Source organism: Salvia miltiorrhiza, chromosome 2, assembly GCF_028751815.1.
Source record: "Salvia miltiorrhiza cultivar Shanhuang (shh) chromosome 2, IMPLAD_Smil_shh, whole genome shotgun sequence".
Lineage (NCBI taxonomy): Eukaryota > Viridiplantae > Streptophyta > Magnoliopsida > Lamiales > Lamiaceae > Salvia > Salvia miltiorrhiza.
In genome coordinates, this window is record NC_080388.1 from 17255334 (window position 1) to 17277625 (window position 22292).

The 22292-nt window shown below is 40.7% G+C and overlaps 2 protein-coding genes across 2 annotated transcripts; both read left to right on the forward strand.

Annotated features, from left to right (window-relative positions):
* The first annotated feature begins 8460 nt into the window (after nt 1–8460).
* On the forward strand, nt 8461–13335 carry LOC131011411 (F-box protein At-B). Its single transcript, XM_057939222.1, has 5 exons — nt 8461–8484; nt 9473–9749; nt 9862–10067; nt 11662–11752; nt 11839–13335. Exons 2-5 carry the CDS (start codon nt 9495–9497, stop codon nt 13198–13200), a joined length of 1914 nt encoding a protein of 637 aa, XP_057795205.1. The 5' UTR covers nt 8461–8484; nt 9473–9494; the 3' UTR covers nt 13201–13335.
* Nucleotides 13336–16468: 3133 nt separating this feature from the next.
* On the forward strand, nt 16469–18751 carry LOC131008072 (uncharacterized). The gene is made up of 2 exons (XM_057934973.1): nt 16469–16885; nt 17369–18751. Exons 1-2 carry the CDS (start codon nt 16469–16471, stop codon nt 18749–18751), a joined length of 1800 nt encoding a protein of 599 aa, XP_057790956.1.
* Nucleotides 18752–22292: the final 3541 nt, after the last annotated feature.

Genomic DNA, 22292 nt, shown 5'->3' on the forward strand with positions numbered 1-22292 from the left:
CCTATCTATCTAAACCCCTTCGCCCATTTCACTATTTAAATGCAGAATTATTTTCATTTCATGTCTACTGATGGAAAAACAAAATCAAAAGTTCAATAGCCATTTAGAGCTAGCTCAGCCACATCTCACCACATAAAACCCCAATATTTCACAAAATCAGACCAATATTTCACAAAATCAGCCAGAGAAAGAAAGACTGCCCTAAATGGTTCACGAGCTTCTTAACCTGATTGCTCTGCATAGAAATGATGCGCTTGTTGCCGCCGTGCTGGCCATCCTCAGCCTCGAAGACGATGCTCGGAACGAGGCCGGCCTTCCTCTCCTTAGCAGAGATGCTCTTACCGGAGGCGTTGCTGGGGTAAAGCAAGGCAAACCAGCAACTGGAAACAGGGGCGAAGAACAACGCTAGGGAAACTGGAAAAATTCTCACAGCAGCGTCGATGTTCGTTGCTTGCTGACCGGCGGAGATCGGGTTGGCGGCGGCGACGGGGACACCTAGGGTTTTAAGATTGGAGGCCAAAAGGAATGTGGTTTGTGGCTGCCTCCACGGTTGAGACAACGGGGAATAGAGATCGACGCCGGGGTGAGTCGGCGCCGGAGCCTTTAGGGCACTGAATCGGGGTAGAAGATGGGTTTGGGAACTGAATCGCGGATTCGGGGGAGAAGATGGAAGTGGGAAATGGAGAATTCTTCTAGTGATAATTAGGGTTATAATTTATAATATTATTAAATTTAAAAATAAATACTATAAAAAATAATACATAACAGTATTGAAGCGCTCATATATAACGGTTAGAAAAACCGTTATAAAAAGACGCACATAGATAACGGTCGGCTTAACGGTTTGTAATACCGTTATGTATGTAACTAATAGATAACGCAAAAACATAACGAATTAATTGAAACCGTTATCTATGCATATAGACAACACTACATAGATAACGGATTTTTGCAAAACCGTTATCTATTCCTAAAAGTGCGCTCATAGATAACAGTTTTTGAAAAAAACCGTTATCTATGCACTGTTATGTATGTAAACTTTTGTAGTAGTGCATGTGTGTTCCCGAAGCATTAGGCCTGATCTCTATATAACTTGGGAAATCTCGAAGCTTTATTTCGTCGGTAACGTTCTGGGCAAGGCCAGGTTGCAATTAATACACATGCAAAAGCTTGGAGAAATCCTGCTCCATATAGTGTGGCTGATGCTGGCGGTGGTAGTATGCCATTGGGTATGCCTATGACCACTTAGGTTTGTTGTTCCCTAATGCTTTATGGGCATACTCGCATAACTACAGTTTGATGAGGGGAATCTACCAGGGAGGAAGGGAATCAAGAAAAACCTTAAGAACTCACCAGCATATAAAGATAGGTTGTGTCAACACAAAGCTCATTTGCGTCCTCACCCTGTATTTTTGCCATGTCAGTCTCGTGGCCTCGACTCATGAACAGATGATGAAGGTCTAGCCCCAATAAGTTCAGAACAAGGCTGGATGACTCAGCTGTGCCATTCTCAGACGCCGTCGATTTTCCAGCAGATAAGGAAGAGCCCCGAAGCTGATATCGCTTTGACCTCTTTGTAGAAGCAGAAGCGTCTAAGCCTTCAACAACTTTCCTTTAGGAGATAGGGGATCAATCTCCACCACATCCTGCTCCTCAGACTCATCCCAGAGCTGAAAAGCGTTGCCCCCTTCAGGGGCCATCGACTCAAACAGTGCAACAGTTCTAACACCACTGGAAGATCGGCGAGTGGCCACCCTGCCGCTTTGAGGAGGAAAAAGTAGAGGTACCACAGAAAGTGGAGAGGCCTGTACAAGGGAATCCTGCATTGAAGAGGCCTGTGCAGCTCCACCAGCCGAAGATGGAGTAAAAACAGATTGGGTGGACTAAGAAGCTGTCTCTATAGCCTCTTCAACCTGTTCAGCCTGCTGAGCCGCTTGCAAATGCCTCAACTTGACCCTTTGTTGCCAACCCATATCTACCAAAAGATGAGCAAACCAAAAATCAGTACACATCAACCCTGCAGAGGCAAAATCAGAAGCAATACTAAAAATTTACCAATCAAATGTCTGGGATAATAGTCAAACTGCCCTATGGAGGCCATAACAGAGTCGTCTTGAATAAATTTCGTTAAATTAATGGGTTCAAACTGGTCAAGGTTGTTTATTTGGTGGAAAAGAGTTCGAACATGAAGAAGTGGCTCAATATCAGCAGTAGGGTGAGAGTGTTTTACTGAGTGCCAATGGGTAGACCTCAAACCGAAGGCACGGCCCCAGTCACTAGCATGGACCTCAACAAAGAAATACTGGGACTTAAAATCCCTATCATAAGTATTGAAGCAGCGAAGAAAATTTATACAATACCTAGGGAGAGAAAAAAGTTGTAAAAAATATTGGTCTTTTTCAAGATTTGGGTTTCATAGAAGGCACAAGCGGTGTTTTCAACACCAAAGAAAGTAAGAACAATGTGAAAAGCAAGAGCTTGACGGATGGCTGACAGAGCAAGCTAAAGAAAAGGAATGCCAAAATAATTATAGACGTCAATCAAAAACTTGGGTGGAGGCAAGCGCAGCCCTGCATTGAGCTGAGCATCTCAAAGAGAAATCCCATTAGGAGGGAGTTCCTCGTTGTCCGATTTCTTGAACGTGCAGGATTGTGTGTGCAGGTCAAACTTGTGAATGGGAAAATGGAGGATTTTCTTAAATTCATCTAAGTCCCTCTCATGGACGGTCGAAGGAGGTAGGTTCCTCCAATCTATCTTATAGCGAGGTTCCTTAGAGGCCATGCTAACAACTTCCAAACATAAAACCTTGGGGAAGAAAGGGAAGCTGGTACCTGTCAATGAAGAGAAGATCGGAGGAATAGCGAAGCAGGCGAGAGCACAAGCAACCAGAAATGGCGGAATCGCAGGAAGGTGACAGCAAAAGTGACGAAGGTAAAAGTAAAAATTTGAAATGAAAGTGAAAGGTAATCAAAGGAATATCACTGCAAAATCAACAGTCCAGATAGCAACGATCACGACTAGACAAGGGCAAGTATGAAATTAAAGCACGTGAGGAAGGTGAACGGTTCATACACGCATAAACGTGGCAAGACACGTGTAACGTGGAGAACGTGGGTTAACCGCATTAAAGAATCCTGTTTTGAAGAACAGGCCCCTAACCTTGTACAATATCCTGGGCGAAAATCAAATTTGTTTTAGTATAATCAGCCATGCGAGTTCGAGACTGTACATAAGAGAGAATTGTTTTATTTCCCAAAAAACTTAGGAACACGAAAGGATCGACAACAACGCTCTTGCGTCGAATTCAACCATGCCACTTGAACTTCTTTAGTCTATGTGTTTTGATCAAACTAGGGGAGAGAAGTTGACGAGAATAAAAATATGCATCCCTTAAAGATCGGAAGATTAAAGAGAATCTGGCCCGAATTCCTCGATAATAGCATTGTTGACCGTAGGACAACTCTGATTTCACGAGCCGAACTCTATCCAAAAGAGCCCCATACATCTGAATTATAGCAAGATCAAGACAAACGAGGAGATAATTTTGAAGAATTAAAGTTCATTTATAAGTCTAAAAGAAGTTATATTCCTACTAAAATTCTTAATACTTTAGCCTATAAATACACTCATTCACAATCTCTCAATTACTTTCCAGCCTTACATTATATTCAATACAAAAGTTCTCATATTTTTGCAACCTTCACGTGTTTTTTATCTTTCCGTTAGAAGCAATATTTTTGGGCACAACAGTTATATTGTTCATAGCATGAATTATTTTTTCAGAAAATGGATCAAAATATTTTCAAATTGGTAAACCCACTGAGTATATTAGTACTCAGCCTTAAAATTGTTTTTAAAACCTTTTGCAGGTTGAGCGACATAAGGTGTCGTGCGAGGCTGAGGGATGGGTTGTTGGTTGAATATTATTTGAGATTTTAAATTCTCTTAGTATGAAATTTTATCTTGTTGTCTCAGACCACATAAGTTTTGATCCTGTTTGGGAGAATTTCTACCTTATTTGTCGTATTTGCTATCTTTCAATTTCGACGTTCTTTTTATTAAGAGGTGTTACCCGACTCTAAGGGCGCACCACCCATTTTATTCAAGCAAAGTCTAGTAGTCCCGTTATGTAAATGTTTCTTATTCTCCCGAGAAGTACCGTGGCGTTACATTCGATTTACTATAGTTGACAATTAAGTTATACTCCCTCCGTCCAAGAAATGAGTACCCATTTGTGGATGGCAAGGGTTTTAAGAAATGTATTGAGTGTGGTGTTAGTGGAATAAGAGTCCAATTTTTTAGGTTATTAATTAGAGGTTGTGAGGGGTACATTTGCTAAAAAGGAAAATGGGTACTCATTTCATGGACAGATTAAAAAGAAAATATGAGTACTCATTTCGTAGACGAAGGGAGTAATTGAATACAATTTCACACGTGATGATGCCCTCTCAAACTCTAGACAAGATGATGCTCATCATTCATTATGGTCTAAAAGTTTCAGATGAGATGATGCTCATAAATTAGAGGATAGCTGTCAAACTCAGAACGAGATGATGTTCAAAGCTCAGTTATGGTCTTTCAAACTCCATACGAGATGATCATCACGAGTTAGTTTTGATTTTTCAAATTCCAGGTGAGATGATGCTCAATAACTCAATTATAGTTTATCAAACTTCAAACGAGATGATTCTAATAAGTCAATCATGATTTACAAGCTCGAGATGATATGATACTCACAATTCTGTTATGATATTTCAAACTTCACACAATATTGTGTTCAAAAGTCAGTTATGATTTTTCAAGTTTTAGATAATGATGCTTAGAAGTCCGACGATCAAAACTCAGTTAAATATGATATTTCAAGCTCCATACGAGATGATGCTCAGAAATCGGATGTTCAAAAGTCATATATGATCCTTCGAGCTCCAAATGATTATATGATCTTACAAGGTTCAGATAAGATGATGTTAAGATGACAATGTAGTCTTAAATTATTTTTATCTGTCAAATTAAAAAAATTGTACAAAATTAATGAATCCCGTAACAGCAAATGCGACAAATCAATCCTCCATCATATCATATGTAAAATATATATATATATATATATATATATATATATATATAATTTTATTTTTACTACACATCAACTTTTGATATATAATTTTATCATATGAAAACTTAAAAGGTATTTCTATTGTTTCAACAACAAATTTCTCCCTCCGTTCCATTTGAAATGTCTCAAAAAAATGAGCATGAAGATTAAGAATTGTGTGTAAAGATGTAAAGTAAAACATTTTAAATAGGACACTCCAAAATTAAGGGCAAATTTCTTTCTATTTATGGGTTGGGATTTTTCAAATGAAACAATCCAAAATAGAAATGAAACATTTCAAATAGAACGGATGGAGTAATATTAATTGGCAAAAATGGTAAAGATTTAATTTTAAAATATACCACTAATTTAATTTGAATAAACTAATTAAAAATAATTTATGTAAAAAAGTATTTAATATGTTATGACTATGAAAATAATATAAAATAATTATAAATTACATTGTAAACTAATTTTTCTTTGAATTTTAATAGATAACACGTTAGTATTAAATAAATCAATAAGATTGGTTAGAGGAAAGGTACAAATGCAATGTATTTGAAACATAGAATGCTTAGGTCGGGACATTTAAATGATAAAACATTCTATTACGTTTAAATTTTAAATTGTAGGTCAATCATATTTTATGTCTCTGATTTTAGAAATTTTCGTAAAATATTTATAATATTCTTTTAGTAATATGATTTATAATATTTTTTTAAATCATTAATTTTCAATTTTATTAATAAAATATATCGAATTTTTATTTTTTAATAAGAAAACCTCAATTTAGTATTTTCAAAAAGAGTCAACTTTAGAGATAACCATGTTGAGCAATGAAATTCAATATTTAGTCATTCATCTTAAAAACGCAAACTTTGATCATTTTTTATAATTTCGGACTGTATTGTCCTTAATTTGGACGAACCAGATCGAGTTGAGTTTTTAATACTAATGTTATAATTTGTACCAAAATTACCAACAGAAAAAAAAAATACTCCCTCCGTCCCAAACGAAATGTCCTGTTTTCCTTTTTGGGCTGTCCCAAACGAAATGTCTTGTTTCCTTTTTTGGTAATACACACTCTCTCTATACTTAATATTTAAATAATTTCCACCAATTCACTTTATCTACTTTATACACATTTCTTAATCTCCATGCCGAAAAGAAATAGGACATTTCGTTTGGGACGGAGAGAGTACTAAGTAATTGATACTTTTGACACTAATATTTAATTTGTTTCAAAAGTACCACATTACTTAGAACAAATGAGAATATTAGTGCCAAAAAGTATCGATAGAAATAAAATAAAAATCAAGTAATTTGGTACTTTTGGCACAAATGACAATATTAGCGTCAAAAGTACCAAATTACTTGATATTTTTTTTGTTCTTAAAATGGAGGGATAATATTATCCATCCTTGAAGTGAAAATTAGGAAGAAATTTTTTTTTTTTTTGTGTCAAATGTTGGAAAAGAAATGAGACATTCAAAGACATAGGAAGGAAAAAAAATTTTGTGTCAAATGTTGGAAAAGAAATGAAACATTCAAAGACATAGATTTTTGTTATTCATCCTTTTCCATGGATAAATTTATCCATCAAAGTAAACGCAGCATAAGTAATTTGGTATTTTTGACACAAATTATAACATTAGTGCTAAAATATCACTCGGACATGTGCCCAATTCGCGCACTCAACCCGATCCGATCCGATCCGTTCAAATTAAAAGTAATACAATTCGAAATTATAAAAAATGATTAAAATTTATATTTTAAAAAATGATTAAAATTTATATTTTTAAGATTGAGAGTTAAATATTGAATTCATTCCCTAACATGCTATACAAGTGTATATTCTCTTCACTCTAAAAAAAAGTGTATATTCTCTTCGAAAAACATGTGTTTTTCAAAAGAAACAATGTACTCTCGCATGATCATTTTGAATAAGGAAACTCAATATTTGACCACTAATTGAAAAAACATAAAATCTGGTCATTTTTTATGTTTTAGGACTGTTTACACTTAATTAGGGGGGACCAGATTCGGATTTGTGCGCGGGTTAGGCACACATGACACTATTAGTGCCATTAGTGTCATATACTCAGTGTTGCACGAATGATATTTATGGTCATAGTAGTGTCATGCGAATGGTACTTATGGTCATATTAGTGTCATATACCTATGTGCTGATATTATTTAGATGAGTACAGTTATATGATCATTTTGAACACTTCTTCCGTAGAGTGATTATCCATTTAGAGTTTAGATTATCATTTAGGGTTTAGATTCCTCATTTAAAGTTTAGATTATCCATTTGAGCTTTAGATTTTTCATTTAGTGTGCTATACGAATGGTACTTATGATCATATTAGTGTCATTAAATATCATTAGTCACATATACTATCTTATGTAGTGTTGCATAAATAGTACTTATTGCCATATTAATGTCATATATTTAATATTTTTTTTCGATTGGCACACATGACACAAATAGTGTTATATGTGTCTAACCCGCACGTAAATTCAAATTCGATTCGAATTAGGTTCGCCCTAATTAAAGGCAAAATAATCTTTACACGTAATAAATGATTAAATTATACTCCCTCCGTCCCTGAAATGGCTTCCTCTTTGGGGACGGCACAGGTTTAATGAAAAGTTGTAAAGTGTATTGATAGTGGAGAAAAAGTGATATAATTATTATTGGAAGTTGTGAAAAGTGTTATAATTAGTATTGAGAGTGGTGAAAAGTGAAAAGTAAGAATAAATAAAGTATTATTAGTGGTGGGGTAGGTGTCCAAAAATGGAAAGAAAGAAAGATGAAGTTATTTGTGGGACGTCCCAAAATGGAAAAAGATGAAGTTATTTTAGGGATGGATGGAGTATATTTTTTTAGTTAGTGACAAAATATTGTGTTTCCTTCTTGATGAGGAGTAATGTATGTAGAGCAGAGGAATGAACTTGGACAGAGGCATCGCTCGGGTCAGAGGAACGGGATCAGTCAAAGGAATGGGCTCCGTCAGAGGAACGGGCTCGGTCAGAAGGATGACTTACCCACAAGATAGTCAATGGTAAAAGTGACCGCTTCACTCGGGAAGCTCCAGAGCAGAGGAATCGCTTGTTCGCAGAGGAATCCAAGGCTTCGCGATATGTACGTTTCTCTGTCTTTGAACAGAGGAATGAGCAAAGGCAGACAAAATTACGATCGTGTTCCTGACCATGCGGGGAGCATGACTGCTAGGATGAAATTATTATTTTACCCCCCAAATGTACTTTATAAATACCCCATGCACTCCTGCTATGTATTACTACGTGCTCTCTATTAATACAACAACAAGTTTACATTTCTCTGAGCAATTCGACTCCATTATATCAATCTCCACCATCTACACTAGGTAAAATTCGTAATCTAGATTAAGGGGGGTGTATTCGTTGTGGATTTCCACAGACATTAAAAAGTCCATGAAATTTAAATTCCATGGAATTCATATAGATTCCAGACGACTTTCAAAAAATTCGTGGTTGAATTTCACCTCGATTTTCACTGATTTTCGAAGACTTTACGGGATAATTTTGGAATTGAATTCCATGAAACCAGCGCCCGCTAGAAGAGGCCCAGCGCCCGCGGAGTCCCAGCATCCGCTGGAAACCCAGCGACCGCTGAGTTCCAGCGAGCGCTGGAAGTGTGGTACTCGCTGACCATAATAAGCTATGCCTTAATTGTTTGTCTCCACAATTCCGTTTTCTAATCACCATTGTTGCTCTGCTTTAATTTATTTTATAGGTCCCACAGAACATGCAATTATGGGTGATTTAAATTGTGCTTTTATTTGTCAATTATGCAACTATGTATGTCCTGACATCCCACTTACTGTTTGGATCATCGTGCAGAATTGCATAGCTGATGCCACGAGCAACGCACAGAACCCAACTACTGGGGGACAACCGATGCAACGATTGCTGAGTTCCAGCGCTCGCTGGCTTCTTGGCCGCGGGCGCTGGAACTCAGCGCTCGCTTAAAACTTCATGGATTTCAATTCTCGTGGTTCTTGGCCGGATTTCGTCGTGTGTATTTTTTGGATGAAATCCATGAAAGTCATTCCGGATTTTAAATCAATGGAATAACGAATACACCTAGATTTGTATGGATTTTAAAAAGTCTTGAACGAATACACTCAGATTTATATGGACTTTTAAAAGTCTTGAACGAATACACCCAGATTTCTGCAAACTTTTAAAAGTCTTGAATAAATACACCCAGACTTTTAAAATCCATAGAAATCCATCAAATTCCACAACGAATACACCCCCCTAAGTGTTGATAAGAAACTTTATCATTCTTCAAACTAACAATTGCAAAAATACTCTATTTTCCAAAAATAGATTATTTATCCCAAGGAGCCGAATGTTTCGGAAGATCATTGGCGACATGAAAAATTGCAGTAAAAGACCCCGAGAGAAGACCGCCGCCAAGGCGGCCGAAGACATTGGTGGCGCACCGCCGCCGAGAGACGGCTTTCTTCTACCAAATACCATAGTTCTCAGCGAAATCTTAACGAGATTAGAACTGGATGCACTTTGCACTGTGGCTTGCGTGTCTCGAACCCTTCGCTCCCTGGTCTCTCAATCTCTTATGACTCTTCCCTCTCTCGATCTCTCTGTAAGCTCGATTTCCCTTCGTAATTACTTACAATAACTGCTTCTCACTCTCTCTCTCACTCTCTCTCTCTCTCTCTCTCCGTGTATTGATTGGGATGCTAATTTGGTTGAAGGCCTTTTCACCCAATGGAGAACTTGTTAGTTGCATTGCGCCCAGACTGGGAGCGGTTAAGAGTGTGACTATCGATTGCCTGAAAGTATATGAGTGTTCCATTGTCAGCATTCTCGGGCCACATTTGCTGGAATTGAATTTGCTCAAGTGCCCTTGGCTGTCCTATCACGTTCTTCCATCAATTGGGGAGAAGTGCCCTAATTTAAGGTATGATTTTTTTTTACTAACCACCAAATTTCTTAACCAACTAAGCTGCTCTGCTATAAATTGAAATGCCACACCTCACGTTGAGTTACAAACATATTTGTTTTACTAAATAGCAACTTTTGAATGCTTAAAGCTTCCATGTAATAGATACTAAAATTGTTGGGAAAATGTATGTGTGTGTGTTATAATGGGAAAGAGTGTAAAAATAAATGACAATTGCACATTGCAATGAGGATAATTCCTTTTCTTCTAACTGGAATCAACCAAGAAAAAATCAGGTGAAAAGTTATAAAAGTTGGAAACAAGAAATTTATGTGGCAAATCCAAATCGAGAAAAAGCATTTGACTTTAACCACAACAATGTCCAGTTGATATATGTAGTTGCACAATGCTCCCTATACTAAATAGGGCATGTACTTGTCCCCTTGGGATGGCCTAGTGGTTAGGGTGGTTGCCTGTTGTCCAAGAGGTCACAGGTTCGAGTACTCTCGGCCACAATAACCACTAGGTGGGGTGTGTGTGTGGTTTGTATTATTTATAATGTAATTTCATCAAAAAAAAATAGGGCATGTACAAGATATCTCAAGTTGTGGAAACACAAACAAAATAGAGCGACTACGTTTAGAGATGAAAAAAATTTATCCATTTTCTTCCCTCGAAATTCATTCTAATTTTGTTGGAACTATTTGTTTCTTTCTCTCTTGCCTCATTTGCACGCACACACTTCACTAATAGAGTCACTTCTGGTTATATAGAGATTGAGCTGCAAATTGTGCACAACTTTCCTCCGTGTGTCACTTTATTATTTTAAAATTCCTTCTACAGTCTTATAGGATTGTCTGGATCAAGTTTTTTTTTTTCAGAGATACATGCGTGAGTGCAGGAGCTTGTTCACCTTGTAGTAATACATGCAACTACATTTTACCATTTTGCATGCAAATTTTATGGTGAAATAAATTGGGCCCATGGTGGGGCACTGCATATGGGGTGGAACATGTTAACTGAAACCTGACCCAATGAGCAGGAGAACATAAGGGAATGGCAAGTTGGTTGCTTGTGAAGTAGCAGTATTAGTAGACTATGAAATTATGGGACTATCAACTTTCCAGAGCTCTTTTTCCCTTCTATACAAAGCATTAACAATATTTCTTTCAGACTTCAAATCTTGAATAAATTAGTGACAGTTGGCTGGTGGATATTTATGTCGTGTATTCTCAGACTTTTCTCTCCCATGAATGACATGTCCATCTTGTCTTGAGAACTTGAGTTTCTTCATTTGCTTTTATGGATATAAATCCTTATGGGCTAAAATAAAAAATAAAAAAGATACCTATGATATAAGTAAAGCTGAGCTGTTCAGAACACTTAATATATATACTGTATTCTTAAAGTTCACAAATTGATCTATAAGGTACTCCAAGGAATGGAAGATGTTCATTATATGTGATTAATTATGAAGACTACAGCAATATTTTATTTCCCATTCTAAAATGTTTTTTAGTCTATCTGGTCACTATGACTCTTGGGATTTAATCCATGTTCTGATTCAGGATTGTGGTAAAAAAAGAAGGTAAATAATTGCTTTTCATATCAGGAATCTTGTCCTGGAATTGGCAGGGAAGAATGCTCCAGAAATTTTTAGGAAAAGCTTTGTCAAAATGCTTCAGAATCTTCTCTATTTGGAGGTAATATTTATATACTCTATGCCCGATAGTTCTATTTCAATCAAAAATTGAGTAAGTAGTCACTGTTGCAAACCTGAATTTTGCAGCATCTGTCCATAAAAGTCCGCGGAACAGAAAGTGATGCATATAGCTTGACTTATGTTGATCTTTTCCTACCCAAAACTCTGAAATCCCTGAAATTGCAGCTAGTGAATGAACGGGATGCTGGTCTGCTCATAGAGAAACTTGGAGATGATAGAGAGAGTTCAAGAAAAATGGTGAATCCTAGTACTAGTATTACCTCTTATCAAGGATTTAGTGGTTTTACTTTGACTTGTCTGTCACTAGTTTTGGATGCAATATCTGATAGACTTGTGGCCTCAATTACCAGCTCACTTCGACTTTTGGTTGAGTTGGATCTTGAAGACCGGCAATGCTCAGAAGCAAAAGTGCTTCATGACTTGACTAACAGTGGTCTGTTGCTTTTAGGCTCCTTAAGATACCTTACTCATCTCTCAATCGTCAGAAGTAGAGCAAATTATCCAGCTTCTTTTAAACGAGTAAATGATGTGGGTATATTAGTTCTTGCTGAGAGCTGTCGAGGCTTAGAATCTGTAAGACTTGGTGGGTTCAGTAAAGTTACTGATGCTGGATTTTCATCTCTAGTGCACTCGTGCCACAATTTGAAGAAGCTGGAAATTCTCAACGCACCATTGTTGTCAGACTTGGCATTTCATGACATGATTGGTGCTGTGTCACCCCTGGTTGAGTTGAAATTGGCGTCATGTAACCTGATCACTAGTGAAGCTGTAGCAGAACTGGCTTCATCTAGTACTTTGGAAGTACTAGATACGTATAGTTGCAGGAGCATTGCGGACCCCTGCCTTGACTACGTATCGCGCCTCAGTAAACTGACCTCCATTAATCTCGGAGGTGCTGATATTACAGATAGTGGTCTTGGTGCTCTGAGTAAAGGTGATCTACCGATAACTAATTTATGTCTTCGAGGATGTACAAGAGTGACAGACAGAGGAATTATCCGGTTGCTAAACGATGGCATTCGAATCAAGAAGAAACTTTCATCTCTTGACATTAGCAACATGCCAGGAGTATCAGATAGAGCAATTCATGCAGTTATTTCATGCACCGATGCCCTTACTGAGCTACGCATGAGAAGCTGCTTTCACGTGACGAATGAATCTTTTCAAATATTGGCTTCAGGAAAGTCTGGTGGAAGAAATTTCCTCCGGAAACTCGATATAAGTCATTGCATCGGATTCTCTGATGGATTGGTAGAGTTACTGCAACAGGGGCATTCGTTCCTAGGTTTACGGTGGCTTGGTGTTGCTGGTACTTATTTGGTGAAGTGTAGTGATTTTGCTGCAATATGTGGAATGCAGCCTTGCCTTACTGTTTGTTTTGAAGGTTGTGAAGTTGGATGTCACGACGGTTGGCAATACCACATATGATGACGAACATTTAAAAAAAAAACAACTCACGGAAAATTTCTTCCAACTGTCTATCTAAAGTCGACCTTACTCAGATTATGTTCTGACAACGATGCAATTTGTTCTAGATTTATGTATTTTTGTCGATTTTTTTTTTTGAGGCAATATTTTTGTCGAATTCATATACTCCTATTTTTTCTTCATTTAAATTAGTATGAATTATACTCCCTCCGTCAAAAAACTTCCTAGCAGGAAGTAACACGCGTTTTAAAAAAAAGATTATTAGGTGTATTGAGTGTGGGGAAAAAGTTGTTGAGTGTATTGAGAGTGGTGAAAAGGTGTTATAATTAATATTGTGGGTTGTGATAAAGTGAAAGTAAGAGTAATTATAAGTGGTGGGGTATAGTTCAAAAATAGGTTGGAAGTATTTTTATGAACATCTCAACAAGCAAAGATAAAAAGTTCTTTCGTGGACGGATGGAGTATTAGTTTTATTGTGTATTTGTTTGCAATAAATATCTTAAAAGATTGCATGATAAGCACTAGGACGGATCAATAATCTCAAATGTGCTTCAGATCACATTCAAATAAGTGTCCTTATAACTCCTAGCTTATTAGCAATAATAGAGATTAACCATGTGTGTGTGTTGACCAAGTGATAGGAGATTAATGCCCAAGCCCTGAAGTTTTGGGTTCGAAACCTTCGTCGCACTGTATTTGAATTTCTTTAATTTACTTATGCAATTTATCAATTAAAAAAAAATGGACATGAACTCATGCACTACTAACCTTGTGTACACAATTTTCTTGCGACGTTTTAGGTCAACTTGAGAATTTCAAACGATTAATAAAGGGCATTAAACTGGTAGAAAAGTGCACAAAAAATATTTTCATGGATAATAAGCAGTTCTTAAAACGTTTAGGGGATGGCTAGTATGCAGGAATTAATGGAATTGAAAGGTAATGAAATGACTTTAGTAATGGAATCAAAATAGGAATGGAATGAACTAAGTAATAAAATTTCTATGATTGATATTTATAAGGAATGGAATGACAAATCTTTAATTGATTCCATTCTTATGGCTGGTAATGGTAATGAAATGTAATAAATTATTATTTTTTTCTTCAAAAATCCAATTTATCCTTGCCATTATGTCGACATTATTAACTGTCGACTTCTCCCTTTTGCTATAATTTGGAAGATGGTCTCTCTCTCTCACTCAGTTTTTTTATATTTTTTTTTCTTAAACCAACATAATGACTTCCACGATATAATAAACAAAAATTAAATTCAACATATAGAAATCATTTTATATATCTCAATACCACACAAACTTAGACACTTGAAGAAAGAGTAAATTACAACAATTCAATTCTCTAAACGGTGAAAAGATATATCGAATATGGTTTGGCAATGTCACAAGCACAGACTATTGAGATTATGTGAATAAGGGGCCTGCATGCTGCATGCACTCATAGTATCACGTAGAATAAGCTTAGCTGCATTTAGTTGGTTAGATGAGCTGGCAGTAGTGGCGGATTCAGGATTTTTAAATTGCGGGTACAAAAAAATAATAAAAATATAATCTCATAAATGTAAATGTAAAAGATACTTTAATATTAAAAATAGTACTCCCTCTGTTTCACTATTATTGTCCCATAACATTTGGATACGATAATTAGAAAGAATGTATAAATTGATAGAAAGTGGTAGTATTCATACTTTTTAAATAAGGTATTAATTATTTTTTATGAAAATGAAATAATAATAATGATAATAATAGTGAGATAATCCAAAAAATCTGAGGACACAATGAATTTAAAAGTTAAAATTCTCTTTAAAACTCAGAATTATGTGTCGACTCTCACCTATTTATTTCTTTAGTTTAGTTTGTATTTTCTTTTAATGCACATCACAGCCGTCTTTTTGTAAGAATCAAGGAGCCCTTCATTTTAAAAAAAAGAACATTAAAATTGGGCTTCAAGCCCAAATGAAATATAAGAATGGGGAAGGTAATTCGCTGCTCACATTCAGTAATTATTTGGTGTAGTGGATAAAATCCGACTGACTAAGAAGTCAGTAAAGTCCTCGCCAGAGGAATCAGCGAAGACCTCGCCAGAGAAGTCAGTAAAGTCCTCGCCAGAGGAATCAGCGAAGTCATTGCCAGAGGAGTCAGCGAAGACCTCGCCAGAGGAATCAGCGAAGTCATCGCCAGAGGAGTCAGCGAAGTCCTCGCCAGAGGAATCAGCGAAGTCCTCGCCAGAGGAATCAGCGAAGTCCTCGCCAGAGGAGTCAGTGATCCCTCTGCTCTGGCAGAGGCACGATCCCTCTGCTCCGGCAGAAGCGCGATTCCTCTGCTCTGGCAGAGGCACGATCCCTCTGCTCCGGCAGAAGCGCGATTCCTCTGCTCCGGCAGAGGCGCGATCCCTCTGCTCTAGCAGCAGCGCCATAGTAAACATTTCAACACGAAAGTATACAAACTGAATTATAAGCTTACGGAAACCTATTCAACGTGGCTGACTAGGTCAAACGAAGGTCACGACAAGTGGACTCCGAAGAAGTCGGAATCGTTAGGGTTTCAAGGAACACTCCAACAAACCCTAACCCTAGTCACCCCTCCGCAGCTTCATAACCTATATATATTACTTCGTTAACACAATCGGGGGACACGCCGTCATTAACACTCAGACTGATACTGACGGTCTTGGGCATTCCAAAACATTCTCTAGCATTCTTCTGCCTCCACGCTCCCAGCCTTAGGTTTTCCGGTGATCAGATCAACCGGGACGACCCAACGGCCCTCGCTCATTGCTCGATCATCTTCAACTCCATCGACTAATTCGATCCGATTCATTATTTCATTTACTTTCAATACGATTTTTATTGCTATTGTTTACTGACTTGAGCGTCGGAGGCCCTTCCATCGACACCCCCACCGGTGCTCTTCGGAGGGCTCTAACGTTGTTTGTGGTCTCAGGTTGCTAGTGCCCGTCGATCCTGACGTGACTGACGTCACTTCCGTGATTGTTGGATTCATCCCCCACAATTTGGCGCCCACCGTGGGGCCCTAGCAATCAAGCGAATCAACGCATTTTCCACAAATTTCTACGAGCATCGATCATGTCTGACGGTCGTGACGGATCTGAAACTCCCGACGCTCCCCACGTGAATGCTCAGGCTGACCTAGCCACCCAGATCGCCGCCCTGACTGAACAGATGAATCAGGAGTGAGAAAGGTGCAAAAAGTTGGAAAGGGAGAATGCCAACTTGTACGACCGTCTCGAGGCTATGGAGCCCATCGAAATCATCGAACCTCTTGGCTTCCGAGCCCAAGTGTCTTCCATGCAGCCTCTGGGAGAAACACCGATCACTCGCAAGGACGGATCCAACCACCCTGTGACGGATCCGTCATCTTCGGTAAGAAACCGTAATGCAGTTGGTAACCACACTGACCCTGGTCGTGTGACTTTGAATGCAGGTGTTAACATGACAACATCCGCGTTGGAGCAAATGCGGGAACATGGGCAACCCAACCCGGACGCCAGAACGTCAGGAACTCTTCGACAAGATGGAACGACCATCACCGGAGGACAACATGCTCGAACCATCTTCAGCACGCCGGGCGTAACAATGAGCAATGCCGCCGTTGGAGGCGCACAACCTACCATACTAGGGCCAAATCAGACAGCCACGCCGCCAACTCAGGTTAACCAATAGCCTGACGGACACGGTCCAAGGGAGTTCACCCAAGACCAGCTGTTCACCAATGAATTCACTCAACCAGCCATAACCGGCCCATACGCAATCAGAGATGGAGAATTGGCGAAAAAACTGGCAGAGATGGAGGCCTTGATCTAACGAATTCCTGGTGTCCCGGCACCTATCCACAAGAGCTCAGAGAACTGCTATGCCGACTCCCCCTTTGTGGATGAGATTGCCTTGGTGGAGATGCCCATCAAGTTTAATTTTCCAAGCATGCAAATGTTCGATGGCACGACGGATCCGACCGACCATATCGCTCAGTACAAGCAAAGGATGTTCACTGCCGCAATTCCTCATGAATTGAGGCAGGCCTGCATGTGTAAGGGGTTCGGTTCTAGTCTGACAGGACCGGCCCTCCAGTGGTACACTAACCTTCCAAATTATTCTATTTCAAGTTTTGCTCAACTAACAGATATATTCGTGCAGCAATACGCTAGTAGCAGGAAACTTGAAAAGATATCGGAGGATCTCTACGCCGTGGTGAAACAGCGTGGCGAGCCTCTTCGAGATTACATCAGCCGATTCAATAAAGAGAAGGTGTCCATCACCAATTGCAACACCCAAACGGCGGTCACCGCCTTCCGGAAGGGTCTTCTGCCCGACTCAGACCTCTACAAAGATCTCACCAAATACCCCTGTAGAACAATGGAGGACGTCCTTGCCAAGGCGTGGGCACAAATCAAATGGGAGGAAGATCAATACAGCCACCACCGATCCTCACCAAGCGGAAACACTAGAAGAGACTCCAGGGTAGACAGAAGGACAAATGATAGGCGGTCTGAGCCGTACCCATCTTCACGACACGAATACAGAAGGAGACAGCATGACCAACCTTACGAGACGCGACCACGTGAGAGGGCCAAGATCCCAGAGTACAACTTATCTATCTCGCCAGCCGAGGCGATCTTAGCTCTCAAGAATCTAGGCAATAAAGTCAAATGGCCGGAAAGGATGAGGGCACCAGCTGACCAGAGGGACAGATCCAAATGGTGTGAGTTCCATGCAGATCATGGGCACCGGACAGAGGATTGCATCGCCCTCAGATTGGAAGTGGCCCACCTATTAAATCAAGGCCACCTCACTGATTACCTGACCGAAAAGGGCAAACTTACCTTACAACAAGGAAGGGATAAGCAAGAGAAGCACAGAGACGACAGCCCGCCAGACCCACCACATCATGAAAGAACTCTGAATGTGATATCCGGAGGCTCCGAAGTCAGCGGAATCACCCACTCAGCCGCCAAGAGACACGCCAGACATGCTAGATCAAGCAAAACAGGGGCTCTGCCTTCCGGCAAAGCTGGACCAACGGATCCAACCCTGACAATCAGCTTTGCAACATCCGAATCAGACAAGCTTCTACACCCTCATCATGATGCTTTAGTTATTTCCATTTATATTGCTAACTGTTTAACAAAGCGTGTGCTAATAGACAATGGTAGCTCTGCCAATATTTTGTTTTTCAGTGCATACAGGGAGATGGGTTTGGACGAGTCCAAGCTAATCAAGAAAGCGGCCGTACTCGTTGGCTTCAGTGGCGAGAGTACGACAACTGCAGGGGAGATCGATCTTCCCGTTTACACAGAGGGAGTTAACCTTTCCACTAGGTTTCTCGTGGTAGACGCCCCATCAGCATACAACGTCATCCTAGGTCGTCCATGGATCCACGAAATGGAAGCAGTACCATCTACCTATCATCAAGTCATACGATTCCCAACCAAGTGGGGAGTTAAGGAGATCAAGGGAGAGCAGAAGGACTCCAGGGCGTGCTACCAAACCACTATGAAGGCGAAAAACACATCCTTATAGCAATTACAGCAAGAAGCCCCGCCCCATTCAAAGCGCATGGGAGAACAGGAACACCCGCATCATACTTTGCGGTGCGCTCAAGACATAAGTCACCACACGGAGCTGCAGAGAAGTCGAAGACGCCAGAGCAGCGAAATCGACAAAGGCCAGAGCAGCGAAGTCGGCGACCTGCCAGAGCAGAGGAGTCGAAGCTGCCAGAGCAGCGAAATCGACAAAGGCCAGAGCAGCGAAGTCGGCGACCTGCCAGAGCAGAGGAGTCGAAGCTGCCAGAGCAGCGAAGTCGACAAAGGCCAGAGCAGCGAAGTCGGCGATCTGCCAGAACAGAGGAGTCGAAGCTGCCAGAGCAGCGAAATCGACAAAGGCCAGAGCAGCGAAGTCGGCGACCTGCCAGAGCAGAGGAGTCGAAGCTGCCAGAGCAGCGAAATCAACAAAGGCCAGCGCAGCGAAGTCACCGAGGTACCAGAGAGAAAGACTAAATTAGTGAGGTGCCAGAGCAGAGAAGTCTAAATCTGCAGAGCAGAGAAGTCAGAGTCTGCAGAGCAGAGAAATCAAACGAAGAGACCACGCAGCCTGATCGAAGAGGAGATGGTGGAGATAGATGAAATTCAAATTAATACGAGCTTTCCGGACCACAAAGTTCGGATTGGAGCACAACTCGAACCAGAGCTCAGAGAGAAACTTATCAATTTCCTATCTGATTACTACGATTGTTTCGCTTGGTCCCATGAGGACATGACAGGGATTGATCCTAATATTATTGTTCACAGGTTACAGGTCACCCCGGGCTACCCACCGAGGAGACAAAAACGTAGAAAGTTTGCACCGGAGAGAAACCAAGTAGTAAATGATGAAGTTGCGAAGCTCCTCAAGAATGGACTCATTCGAGAGGTCCTCTATCCCGAATGGCTCGCGAACGTGGTGGTGGTCAAGAAAAAGAATGACAAATGGCGAGTCTGCATCGACTTCACGGACCTCAATAAGGCATGCCCGAAAGATTCGTTCCCGCTTCCACACATCGACATGCTAGTGGATGCAACAGCAGGCCATGAAGTGATGAGTTTCATGGACGCATACTCAGGATACCATCAAATCCAGATGCACCCTGATGACGAGGAGAAAACGGCCTTCATGACCAGCGTAGCATTATTCTACTACAAGTATATGCCATTCGGATTGAAGAACGCAGGTGCCACATACCAACGCCTGGTCAATCGGATGTTCGCAAGCTTGCTGGGCCAAACAATGGAAGTCTACATCGACGACATGTTGGTCAAATCTATCCGCGCGAGGGACCACATTGATCATTTGAGGGAGACATTTGAGATTCTTAGAAAATACAATATGAAGCTAAATCCTACTAAATGTTCTTTCGGTGTCAGTGCAGGGAAATTCTTAGGTTATATGGTCACCCAAAGGGGCATAGAGGCTAACCCGGCCCAAATCAACTCCATCATGAAGATCCAATCCCCAACATGCGTCAAGGACGTACAAAAATTAACAGGGAGGATAGCCGCGTTGGGCCGATTCATCTCAAAATCCTCAGAGCGGTATCATCCATTCTTCAACACTCTTAGGAAATCAAAAACCTTTGAATGGACAAAGGAGTGTGAGGAGGCATTACAATAACTCAAGCAATACCTGACCAACCCGCCCCTTCTGACCAAACCAAAAGACCATGAAGCCCTATTGGTTTATTTGGCCGTGTCCGAGACTGCTGTCAGTGCCGTGTTGGTCAGGGAGGACGAAAGGAGGCAAGCACCAATATACTACGTGAGCAAGTCCCTTCTAGATGCGGAGACCCGATACAGCCAACTTGAGAAGCTAGCTCTCGCGTTGGTCCACGCAGCGAGAAAACTTTGACCCTACTTCCAATGTCACCCGATCTCAGTGGTGACCACATATCCCCTCAAAGCCATACTCCACAAGCCGGAACTATCCGGTCGATTGACAAAGTGGGCAGTGGAGTTGAGTGAATACGACATCACATATAAACCTCGGACCGCACTTAAGTCTCAGGTACTAGCAGATTTCATTGTTGATTTCACTCCTAACCTTACCATGCAGGCCGACAAGGAACTATGTTGCATGACCGAAGAACCCGATCAAACGGGGATTTGGAAACTTTATGTTGACGGATCCAGCAATATGAGGGGAAGCGGACTCGGCTTGGTCCTTTTGTCACCTCAGGGCGAAGTGGTCGAACAATCAATTCGATGTCAATTCAAAGCGACCAACAACGAGGCAGAATATGAGGCCATGCTGGCTGGACTTGAATTGGCCAAGGAGATGGGGGTCAAACGAATCAATGTCTTCAGCGACTCCCAACTTGTGGTCAATCAAATGCAAGGATCCTATCAAGCCAAGGACGCCAAAATGATAGCCTATCTGGGCAAAACAAAAGAGTTACAGTTGAGCTTCGAGGAGTTCACCTTGAGCCAAGTTCCACGAGGGGATAATAGCCATGCCGACGCATTGGCTAACTTAGGGTCATCCATCCAGACCACACAACCAAAGGTCATTCAGATAACCTGTCTCCAATGGCCAGCGACTCAACAAGATAAGGAGGAACAAATCCATGAAGTGTCAGCCGAGCGAACCTGGATGACCCCAATAATGGATTACTTAGCGCAAGACATACTGCCAGATGACAGAAATGTAGCCCGCCGACTCAAAGCCCAAGCAGCCCGATTCTCCATTATTCGAGGTAAATTGTACAAACGCTCTTACAATGGTCCATACTTGAGATGTATTAACCATGCAGAGGCAAGATATGTCCTTTCCGAGCTACATGAGGGAGAATGCGGCAACCACTCGGGTGGAAGAAGTCTCGCCCATCGAGCCCTGACTAGTGGATATTATTGGCCCACCATGAAAGCCGATTCAGTAGACTACGTCAAGAGATGCGATAAGTGCCAACGATTTGCCCAAGTCTCCCACTTACCCCCAGAGCCACTAAAAGCTATCACTTCTCCATGGCCTTTCATGAAGTGGGGAATGGATATCGTAGGCAAACTACCTATTGCCCCTGGGCAAAAAGTCTACATGTTAGCCGTGACGGACTACTTCACCAAGTGGATCGAGGCAGATTCTTTTCACCAAGTTAGGGATAAAGAGGTAAAAGGTTTTATCTGGAAGAATGTTATATGCAGGTATGGGGTGCCCAAGGAGATCGTCACGGACAACGGGTCCCAATTTATAAGCGCAGACTTTCAAGATTTTTGCAGGTTTTGGAACATCAAGCTAAGCTTCTCAACGCCAAGATACCCCCAAGCCAACGGGCAAGCGGAATCTTCCAACAAAACAATCATGAACACCTTGAAGAAACGACTAGAGAAGGCCAAGGGAAGGTGGGCAGATGAGTTACCAGGCGTGCTATGGTCCTACCGAACAACTACAAGAACATCAACAGGGGAAACACCATTCTCCCTCGCCTATGGAATGGAAGCAGTCATCCCCACAGAAAGCGAAGTGCATACTGCTATGTATGAGTTTACCACAGACCACGACAACCAGGAAGCCATGTGCCACGAGCTCGACCTAC

Bases quoted from the DNA above. Each gene is read 5' to 3' on its own strand.
- LOC131011411 (XM_057939222.1), top strand. From the start codon at position 9,495: ATGTTTCGGAAGATCATTGGCGACATGAAAAATTGCAGTAAAAGACCC. The intron at 10,068-11,661 runs GTATGATTTTTT...TTTTCATATCAG, and splicing joins GAGAAGTGCCCTAATTTAAG to GAATCTTGTCCTGGAATTGG. The intron at 11,753-11,838 runs GTAATATTTATA...TGAATTTTGCAG, and splicing joins AGAATCTTCTCTATTTGGAG to CATCTGTCCATAAAAGTCCG.
- LOC131008072 (XM_057934973.1), top strand. From the start codon at position 16,469: ATGGAGCCCATCGAAATCATCGAACCTCTTGGCTTCCGAGCCCAAGTG. The intron at 16,886-17,368 runs GTTAACCAATAG...ATATTCGTGCAG, and splicing joins CAGCCACGCCGCCAACTCAG to CAATACGCTAGTAGCAGGAA.